The sequence below is a fragment of the Dendropsophus ebraccatus genome, chromosome 11 (genome assembly GCF_027789765.1).
Source record: "Dendropsophus ebraccatus isolate aDenEbr1 chromosome 11, aDenEbr1.pat, whole genome shotgun sequence".
In the NCBI taxonomy this organism is placed as follows: domain Eukaryota; kingdom Metazoa; phylum Chordata; class Amphibia; order Anura; family Hylidae; genus Dendropsophus; species Dendropsophus ebraccatus.
In genome coordinates, this window is record NC_091464.1 from 9,313,386 (window position 1) to 9,324,666 (window position 11,281).

Consider the following 11,281-nt stretch of genomic DNA (forward strand, 5'->3'; position numbering starts at 1 on the left):
AACTTTGATTAATATTAAAGGGGTATTCCAGGAAAAAAACTATTTTTCCTATCCACATGATAGGGGAAAAGTAGGAGATTGCGGGGGGTCCGACCTCTGTACCACCCGCTGATCTCCATATCGGGCCCCGGCGTCTGTATTATGAATAGAGCTGCGGGTACGGCATGTGACCCCCGGCCCTATTCATTCCTCTGGAGCAACAGAAAGAGCCGATTATGCCAGAAGAGCCCTGTACTCGGCTCTTTCTGTTGCTCCAAATGAATGAATAGAGCTGGGAGTCACGTGCCGTACCCGCAGCTCTATTCATAATACAGAAGCCAGGGCCCCCCGGCCCGATCTCCTATCCTATGGATAGGGGGAACGTTTTTTTTTTCCTAGAATACCTCTCTTGTTGGACACAGACACCAGAGTGCTTTAATAGGGAACTATGAGCGGGTTAGAGGAATCCAACCTGCCAATTGCACATGAGACGCCAAGGATGAAGCTCTGTCTCTTATAGGATGTCTCTTACCTTCCTCCTTGGCGCCATTTTGGTGCAGTTATTCATTTGCTCCATGGTCTGGTGAGGCTGTTAGGAGCACTGCCTGCCACAATAGTGCCAATCTGGCCGGTCCGCTCCATTTATTATCATTGGAAAGGGGCGGATCATCACTATGGAGTGGATAGTTAATATGGATGCAGGCAGTGCTCCTAATGGTCTCACCCAGGCATGTCCAAACTTTTTCGAAGAGTGCCAAATTTGATGAAGTGAACATGTGCGGGGGCCGACCATTTTGCTTGACATTCTTTGGACCATTAAAATGAATGCAAATAAACTTTTTTTTACAAAGGTTATTGAAAACGGCATACTTTTCATACTTAAAAAATCCCGGGGCACACCACCAACCAAAATGGCACAAAATGACACTAAAACAGTACATATTATACATATAGTTAATAATATAGATTCTAAATGTATTTATACTCACTGAGTGTGAAACCTGGGCCTGTTTCGATAAACACAAAAGGGATATCCCTGTTTCTCTCCCCCATCCCCATGTTTCTCCCCCATCCCCATGTTTCTCTCCCCCCTGCTTCTCCCCCATCCCCATGTTTCTCTCCCCCCTGCTTCTCCCCATCCCCATGTTTCTCTCCCCCCTGCTTCTCCCCATCCCCATGTTTCTCTCCCCCCTGCTTCTCCCCCATCCCCATGTTTCTCTCCCCCTGCTTCTCCCCATCCCCATGTTTCTCTCCCCCCTGCTTCTCCCCATCCCCATGTTTCTCTCCCCCCTGCTTCTCCCCCATCCCCATGTTTCTCTCCCCCCTGCTTCTCCCCATCCCCATGTTTCTCTCCCCCCTGCTTCTCCCCCATCCCCATGTTTCTCTCCCCCTGCTTCTCCCCCATCCCCATGTTTCTCTCCCCCCTGCTTCTCCCCCATCCCCATGTTTCTCTCCCCCCTGCTTCTCCCCATCCCCATGTTTCTCTCCCCCCTGCTTCTCCCCATCCCCATGTTTCTCTCCCCCCTGCTTCTCCCCCATCCCCATGTTTCTCTCCCCCTGCTTCTCCCCATCCCCATGTTTCTCTCCCCCCTGCTTCTCCCCCATCCCCATGTTTCTCTCCCCCCTGCTTCTCCCCCATCCCCATGTTTCTCTCCCCCCTGCTTCTCCCCCATCCCCATGTTTCTCTCCCCTGCTTCTCCCCCATCCCCATGTTTCTCTCCCCCCTGCTTCTCCCCCATCCCCATGTTTCTCTCCCCCCTGCTTCTCCCCCATCCTCATGTTTCTCTCCCCCCTGCTTCTCCCCCATCCCCATGTTTCTCTCCCCCCTGCTTCTCCCCCATCCCCATGTTTCTCTCCCCCCTGCTTCTCCCCCATCCCCATGTTTCTCTCCCCCTGCTTCTCCCCATCCCCATGTTTCTCTCCCCCCTGCTTCTCTCCTGTTTCTCCCCCATCCCTGCTCACCTTCCTTGAGATGCTCGCCGCGGGCGCCGTCCCCCTCACCTACTGGCCCGGACGTGCTCCTCCAATCAGGGGAGACCGGGAGCGTGGTGCGTGGCGCACCACGCTCCTGGTCTCCCCTGATTGGAGGAGCACGTCCGGGCCAGTAGGTGAGGGGGACGGCGCCCGCGGCACACTGGTTGGAAAACACTGCTCTAGTGCACGGGAAAGGAAAGCCGAAATCTCGGACATCGCGAGATTTCGGCTTTCCTTTTCTGTGCACTAGAGTGGCATGTTGCTGCCGGATACCTGGGGGGCCGTAAAAGTTCGGAACACGGGCCGGACTTTGGACATGCCTGGTCTCACCGAACCGTGGAGCTAATGACTAACTGCACCCGAACGGCTCTCAGCAGGTTAGATTCCCTATTACCGTACTGTGTAACAATTCCTTATAAAACAGTCTTTCCCCTCATCTTACGCTGCCTTTTCTGCCCATATTAACCAGGGCACAGCTACAATTACTGTAGAACAGTTCAGCGGCCCTGTGATCAGTTTCCGTGGATTGGGTTTTGCCATGCATTCTATAGATAAGAATCCTGGGTATGGAGCTATAAATGATGTCCGTACTCCCAGCAATCCCGCACACAACCCATCCATCCTCATTACACCGCTTGTACAGTTCATTCTGACATCATTGGAACCATTGTTAAATAATCACAATAGTAAAATGAGCCGATCACCTGATAATATAAGCCGGGAAGCAATAGGCTCCAGTTCTCTCCAGAGCTCATAGGGTTACTGTTCTCAGATTCACAGGAGCCGTTTCCATGCAGATCACGGCACAAGCTCCATAAATCCTCAGCCGCTCACCGTCTGCAGAGGCGGCAGTATCAGTAACATTTGTCTCTCTCGTTCATTAACATGTAAATTATGAAAATTGGAGCAAACATGATTACAGTGCAAAGAAAAAGCATCACAACACATTATTGGGAATCCACAATACCGCTGATCGCTGGTTTGAGGCATCGAGCTCGGGGGTGGGGGGGGAGAAAAACACCATGAACGCTGTGTTTCCGTCTCCTCTGAGTCTCCGAAATTAGCGGCAATATTAATGGCGACACTGGAAATGTTAACAGGGATTCTGCATTGTCCGGAGCTGATGGAAACGTTCACAGATCACAGGGGGGAATAGGAAGAATAATTTTGTGACGGAAACGCCAGCGCCTGCTCTCTGGTCTCTTTGTCCGGCGGTGACTGCAGTAACGTGTCCTCCTTACACAGCACAATTGTATCTGCTTTAGCCTGACAGCAGACACAATCCACATGAAACCTCCGCTGCCTTCTAATTTGACGGCATTTTTATTGCTAAATAGCGCTTTCTGTGCTAATCCGTGCTAAGCCTCTCGCTGTTTCTTTGGAGACTTATGGTTCATTAACACTGGCGGCATTTGACTGAGGGCCAAAGTCATTTCACTTTCCACTCGCAACGCCTACATGGTGGGTGTACGTATGAACAAGGATCTTGAAATCGATTAGAAAATAAGCAGATACAGGCTGTCTTGTAATGCACAGGCAGATATATGACCTACCCACGGTAGAAAAGAATATCCCCTCGGTGCTACTCCAACTCAGGTGTTAGTCATATGTTGTTCAGAAGACGTGCTGACACATAATACAGAATGCTGACATGATTGTCCAGAAAAAAAATCCATCCAAATCCACTACTTGAGAAAGAAGATGCGGCACTCACCGGGTAACTTGCAAAAACCTTTAAAAGAGAAGTCTGTCAGATTATATAATTCGACGGGGGGGGGAGATTACAAGTACTTACTTACCTCTCCCTGTGCCCGTGGTGAGTGTCGGGACCGGCCTCGGGACCCCCGCTAGAAGGCATTTTCCCCCTGAGTTGTGATGATGATGGGGGGGAGGCCTGTCCCGGCTGATCAGTGACTGGAGCGGCATCCCACACCAGTTACTGACTAGCTAAGCGACCAGTCCATCAGTCCCAAGGCTGGTCCTGCCACTCACTGCGGGGAGAGGTAAGTTACCACTTGTTATAAATTTCCCAGCTGCCATATTTTATAGTTCGCTGGAATGCTTCTTTAATCCACTACGATCAGGAGAAGTTGACAGACAAGCTAATGGACCATTTTACGCTCCGTAATCAATAGGCTTCCTCTTGGCCAAGGCCGTCGATTACTGAATGCGGAAAGGTCTGTTTCCTTATCCGTCAACTTCTCGTGATCTTAATGGATTAAAGTTTTTTTCAATTTGACAGGTGAGTGCCGCATCTTCTTTCTCAAGTACTGGATTTAGATATTTGACCTAAGTTTATCCACAGGCATTGTCTCATCATAGGATATAGATGTAATATAAATGACTCTCATCTATCCCTCCTGCAGACTCCACATTCCGCTACACGGGCAGCCCTGACAGCCTGCGTTCTCGTGCCCCCATGATAACGCCAGATCTCGAGAGCGGGGTTAAAGTGTGGCATCTGGTAAAAAATCATGAACATGGAGACCAGAAAGAAGGTGACCGGGGTAGCAAGATGGTTTCGGAAATCTACTTGACAAGGCTGCTAGCAACCAAGGTAACCTCCATACCCAAGTGGAATTTTCCATGTACATATCGCTTTACTTAACTCGGTTTCAATTACCCAAGGATAAAACTGAACAAGTTTTTTTTTAATTAGACCTTTATTGAGGAATATTGGGGTAATTGTGTTAATCTAGTACAAATTGCTATTGTCAAGGCTCCTAAAGGGGTAAAATACATGTTGAATCTAACAATTCCTTCTGTTATTATCTATTCAGTCTCCTTCCCCCAGTTCTCTGCTGCTGCTGCTTTCTACTGAAGACACAGAAAAAAGTGTGTGAGCTGTTCTCTCCGTCTTTCCCTCCTCCCCCTCCTTTCCTGGCCGACTGTCTCTGCAGCAGCTGAGAACTAGGGGAAGGAGACTGAATAGATTTATCTTACCTGACCAGAATACCCCTTTAAGACTAACAGTGACAAGTTGAGGAGTAGTTAGATATTTTGCATTCAGTATGCCTCTTTCTATATTATCTGTAGTTGATGAAGACCCCACATGATAGCCCAAAGCAGATATTACATTTGGTGTCCTGAGACGCTGTGGGGTGGAGTCATCTATACTGACTATAATTACGTTTAGGGGGTGAGCTTTCTCCCCAACACCGTGGGTCAGGCATCAACCATTATGTCGTATACATAAACTCATTGTGTATGCCCAATAGAAAATACTTCTCTTCTCTTACAGGGAACACTGCAAAAGTTTGTAGATGATCTTTTTGAAACGTTGTTCAGTACAGTGCACCGTGGGAGCGCCCTACCTCTCGCTATTAAGTACATGTTTGACTTCTTGGATGAACAGGCGGACAGGCATGGTATCTATGATACTGATGTCCGGCACACGTGGAAAAGCAACTGGTAAGTGGACTGGACTGGGACTAAATACATGGCAACACCTTCCTAGTGTGCGAGTCCACAGACCTGGGGGGGTCCTGACCCTACCAAGCTTTACTCACCCTTCATCTTGTCTTCACAGCCTCCCGCTCCGGTTTTGGGTGAATGTCATTAAGAATCCTCAGTTTGTGTTTGACATCCATAAAGGCAGTATCACGGACGCCTGCTTGTCCGTCGTGGCTCAGACCTTCATGGACTCTTGTTCCACCTCAGAGCACCGGCTTGGAAAGGATTCTCCCAGTAACAAGCTGCTTTACGCCAAGGACATCCCCAACTACAAGAACTGGGTGGAGAGGTCAGTGTCAGCGCTAGTATCCCATGGATTTCATGCAGTCATATTTGCAGCTTATGAAGGGTTTTTTTACGGCACATAGAATTTTCCGGAGGATTTTTAACCCTTCAAAAATAATGAGAATGAGAAAGATGGCATTTTTATATAAGTAACATGTCATGTGGTGTTTTACAGGTATTATGCCGACATTGCAAAGCTCCCAGCCATCAGCGACCAGGACATGAACGCCTACCTCGCAGAGCAATCTCGCATGCACTCAGCAGAGTTCAATATGCTGAGCGCACTCAACGAGATCTACTCGTATGTCAGTAAATACAGCGTGGAGGTAAGAAGGGTCAGGGAGGCCTGGAAAATACAATGTACAGAAGGGAACTCGCACAGTCTGGTTCTTTGTCAGTGTGTGAACTGTACCTAACTGGACATTTACTCTTCTTTTCATATATACAGAAGATTCTAGAGTCTTATCTCCCTGATATTTGAATGTTTTTCAATGGCCGTTATTTTGAGACTGAAATAACGGCCGTTGTGTTTGACAGATTGTCACTGCAATGACGGTGGTTGGTTCATTAATTAGGTTGAGGTTTTGGGTGGGGCTATAAAAAAATAACATTAAATATGTGAACAACTAAAAATAATGGCCACAGTGCACAAAATAACGACTGCTTTTTGTCATGAACGTTAATTTGACGTCCGCTGCGAAGAATGGCTGTGATTCTGTACATTGTGTGAACAGACGGCCATTGTTTGCGTTGACTTCAATGGGAATCATAGACGATTGAAAACAACAGCTGCTATTTTTAAATAAATTGCAAAATTTTAAATAAAATTAGCAAAAACGACAGTGTGTGAACATGGCCTTACAGTGATCTACATGTTCTGAAAAAGACATAGAGTATAAGCTTTATCACATTATCCAGACAAAAAAACATACCCCTCCTCTCCCTCGTGGTCCCACATCATTGCTGCTCTAGACTGATGAAAGTGTACATGCACTTACAATGCCTCTTGCACATGACCACTAAGGCCTTTGATTGATTGGCTGCAGCGGTCTGTGCACAATGTATAGTGATGTCATTGTACTCTTACGCCAGCCCGGTGTGGCAGTGCAGAACCAGGAGAGGTGAGTATGTTTTTGTTTTTATTTTTCCCCTGATCTTCCCTGCTAGCTATCCCATTTTTGAAAAGGCCTTGGAACCCCCCCCCCCCCCCTTAAATATATTTCCTATAATTGTCCATGGACTGGGCCTCTCAGCTGTAGTCACTTGGAAGTTCTGAGCTGCAATAACAGCCGCCACTTCCATTTAATCCTATATGGCCCATTTAGATTCTGTGTTACTTTGTAGTAAATGTCACCATATGGCTATGTTCACACACCATCAAATGGACATCCGTTTTTATTGGACATACGCCATTTAACAGCAAATAACCATTGTTTTAAAATAACGGACATCCAATAAAAACGGCTATCATTTTGATGGTGTGTGAACATAGCCCAAGTATGTTATGATATTGTAACAGTCACCCAGCTGAATGTCTGTGGCAAATTGTAGAATTTTTTTAGACAACATATTCACGTCTGAAGCTTAGACCAATTTCACATGACTATAGAGTATGTTGTTCTAAGTAATTTTGGAGACTACTGGGGATGCATGGTTTACAGATGGAAGAAGCAAATGTTTGCTGCATTAACAATGTTGACTTAAGTATTAACTTGCGTATTCCATGTTACATCTATGAATGGCATTTTAGCCAAAAAGCCCAAAGGGGTTGTCCGGTTAGTTAAAATATATGATGATCCCCTGCCTGGAGACAATTTATTCTATACATGTCATCTGTCATCTTATCAGTCTCCTTCCTCCAGTTCTGAGTTGCTGCTTTATGCTGAAGACACAGAAAACTGTATCTGAGCTGTTCAGTCCATCTCTCCTCTCAATTTTCTCCTCCCCCCTCTCTTCTGAGACGGCTCATGTAACCAGCTCCCTGGCCGTCTGTCTCTGCACTCTGTAATGATGTGCAGGGTTAAGGGGGGGGGGATATTCAACAGATATTTTACCTGACTGGACAACCCCTTTAAGCGTTCTATGCTATTGCAGTCATTCAGATAATGGCTGGTGTATCTGTATGTCTACAATGTAGTGGCTATATGCAGCTATTTTAGGGCCTTAGGCTTTCTTTTATGTTATGGTATATCTTGATATCAGATTTTACTGTCAATTTTGAAACCATTCCCTCCGTATCCTGTAAATGTTTCCATACTGTGAATAAAACCTTTCATATCTCCCCCCTTACAGCTAATTACGGCCTTGGAACAGGATGAACAGGGGCGTCGACACCGCTTAGCCTACAAAGTGGAGCAGTTGATAGCAGCCATGAGTTTTGACAGCTGAATTTCAATACAGCTCTTTAACCATGGAGAGAAGACAGAGTCCTGGCAAAGACTCTTATGACGGAGAGCTGCAGGGTTCCCTGGACATTCCTCCCGACTGTGAAAAATCACATCAAGCATCAGAAGGTCTTACAGCTGATTGCCTCGCGAATGAGGAGAGCAGCCAAAGCCGCTCATATTCATCACCCCTTGTGAGACCCTGAAGACATCACCGGAGCTCCACGAGCCCAGCAGGCCGCCGATTGCATGTTGTACGTAAACTAAGAGACTGCATAAAAAGAGAAGACTCGACTGCTCTGTTCGTTGGTTTGGTTGTTCGTTTCGCTCGTTTTCTCTTCAGAAGACTCCTATTTTTATTATTATTATTATTTATTGCTTTTGGGAAGGGTGTAAAATGGGGGAAGAGTACATTATTTTTCATCCCTGAAAGAAAAAAAAAACCCAAAAGGGAATTTTCATAGATTTAAATTCTTAAGCGGCCACACTTGGCATATTTTGCACTGGTTCAAGGGATGACTGTAAAGATTTGAGAACAATAGGAGAACTGTGGATTTTTGCAACGTGTATCCACTACCAGCTGATCTACCAGAGGACTTGCACCCGATCGCCTGTCTATGTAGGAACTGGACTTAAAGTCACTCACTCAAAATTCACCAGCTGATCCAATTGCAAATTTCTCATAGCGAGAGGCTTGTGTCCATTAACCAAGTGGAATGACCCTTTAACGTTGTTATGAATCTGTACCATACCGTAAAACCATTGCGCACAGCTCTTCACACCAAGATCCATCGAAACCCGTAGAATAATGTGGCCCTTAGCAGTATGATAGAATAATACAAGTCATAAAGCATTACCAAATATAATAGAGTAAAAATAGTATACAGTGTCATACCAGTCAGTAGCCTCCATCTCTATCAAAACGATAAACGGGAGTAAAACTAGCCCCTAACCCACCCCTACTGCTTAGTGTCTCTGATAGAAAATCGGTACCTGTAGGGCCAGTATATACTAATCTAATATGCCAGTTATGTAGACGTGCTGAACATGTACGGGAGCCTGCACATTGGACAATTGTCTTTGTTCATCATCTTGTTTACATGATAATTCCTTCAAAGGCCACAACCACACACAAAAAAAAAATGTTTGCCCGGTGGACGGCCGTAATTGCGCACCCGTTGTTTTAAAATAACTGCTGTTATTTGGGCGCACAATAACAGCTGTAAAAAAAAAAATCATCAAACGGGCAAAAAAGACGTGTGGTCATGGCCGTAAAGTTTATATTTTTTAGGGAATACAGTAAAATATGAACAGGCTTCTAACTCCCTAAGACTTTGTTCACACTAGTGTTGCCGTTTGACAGTGTAGCAGTATTGTAACCAGCAAAATATATTATACATGACAGAGACCTGATTTATCCAAAAAGATTAAAACCAGTCATAATGGCGGTATCATATCCGTCATGCCAAAAAGAAGGGTAAATCTGGCAGCTAGCGGGGGGATTTGGTCAGGAGTATGAACCTACCTCTCCCCGTACCCGTGGTGAGCGGTGGGACCTGCCTCGGGACATCACAACCCGGCTAAGTGACTGGGGTGGGACGCTGCCCCAGTCACTAATTGGCTGAGTGGCCAGTCCATCAGCTGGGACAGGCACTTCCAGCAGGGGTCCCAGGGGCCGGTCCTGCCGCTCACCACAGGCACATGGAGAGGTAAGCTCATACTCCTGATCAAATCCCCCTGCCGGCTGCCAGATTTACGGCCGGACTTCTCCTTTAACATTAAGTACCTTCATGATGGGGATGTGGGTACATATTCCAACCAGTAATGGTATTAGAATTATCTTTACAATACACGACTACTATGGATCTTATTGCAGTGTAAGCTTTTCTATCTATGATACATATCATTATAGACATCATTTCATGGTGTCTCTCAAGATATCGCAGACAAGAAAACTTTAAACCATTATTGACTTTGTGCCAAACGTCTTGTTATCTCACACAGGTTCTACATTTCACGTAACCTTCATCTTCCTAAGTCCCTATGCAGTACTAAAGCTTTGACTGTCATTCTGGAAAAATTCCAAATCTTTTTTTTTCATCATGTAGATAGCGAGGCCCGACCGCCTGGTATCTCCTAGTTCTCACTGTAAAATGGGGGCAGGTTCATTTCATAGCAATCTACATATTGTAAATGTGTTTTAAGATCATTGCGCTGTTTTCCATGTATCCTAAACACAATGAAAACTGCAGGGTGTTTGCTTCACATCGCCTTTTTACGTTCTCTCCTGTCTTCTCCAGACAGGGTTCTTCTTCCACATGCTAAAATGTCTTAAAACAGCCGGCAGCATAAAGCCATACCGTTTAGGATGTGACCGAGACAAGTCCGATAACAAATGCCATGATCTGGAAATACATTTCAGTCCATTCCACTTTGATCTTCAGGTCCCTCATATTTCGGTAACTTTGGCCTTTTGGGCCTTCAAATATAAAAAAGAATCATCTGGTCAAAATTGACTGGTTTATTGTTGTGGATATTTCTATCAACCTTGACAACCAATGACCTCTATATGCAAATGTGTGCACTTATCTGACCACAATAATACCTGACCTGTCTTTTTGACCTTAGCTTAGCATCGGGGTAATGGTTCGGCCTAACCTACGTACAAAATGACAGTGGGGCCAATTGAAATCACAAAGCGAAACCCTCGGGCCGACCTATACTAATAAAGGAATTATTTTCAGTGAACATGCCAAACTTCTCAGAATGATGGTCTTATGTGATATCCAAAACTATTTCAGATACTACAGAAAACGCAAGACTGGAGAACGGTCACTTTTCTTTTTTTGTGTCTCTCTTTACGAATTGCACGACCTATGGACGCCTTCTCACGCAGGAGGAGGATGCATCTCCGTTGAGCTGCTACCTGGGTCATCTGCTAGTCGGATTACCATATGTTCAGTGTAGTCGAAACCCATTAGCCACCAGGTCATTTCCTAATGAAGATATGTTTACAGCAGCCATTACTTGAAATAGCATTAGATATTTATTTTTTATCTTTGTGTGATACTTTTTGCTCTTGGAACACCCGCCTCTTGTAATTTCATTGGTGGTTTAAGTAGGTCTTTCGCAACATTCCTTAGCTTACTAATTTGTACAGTGGTAAATTTGGTGTCGCTTGTAAGTAGTTTCAGGGGATCCCTTCG

At 45.5% G+C, this 11,281-nt stretch overlaps 1 protein-coding gene across 4 annotated transcripts in view; it reads left to right on the forward strand.

Annotated features, from left to right (window-relative positions):
• PLXNA2 (plexin A2) overlaps positions 1–9,789 on the forward strand; it is a 279,919-nt gene extending 270,130 nt beyond the window's left edge. For all 4 annotated transcript variants that reach the window (XM_069945090.1, XM_069945091.1, XM_069945092.1 and 1 more), the window contains 5 exons: positions 4,320–4,510; positions 5,195–5,364; positions 5,483–5,695; positions 5,867–6,017; positions 7,984–9,789. In XM_069945090.1, coding sequence (XP_069801191.1) covers positions 4,320–4,510; positions 5,195–5,364; positions 5,483–5,695; positions 5,867–6,017; positions 7,984–8,079 — 821 coding nt within the window. In that variant the 3' untranslated portion in view covers positions 8,080–9,789. The remainder of the gene's footprint in view (positions 1–4,319; positions 4,511–5,194; positions 5,365–5,482; positions 5,696–5,866; positions 6,018–7,983) is intronic.
• The last annotated feature ends 1,492 nt before the right edge of the window (positions 9,790–11,281 follow it).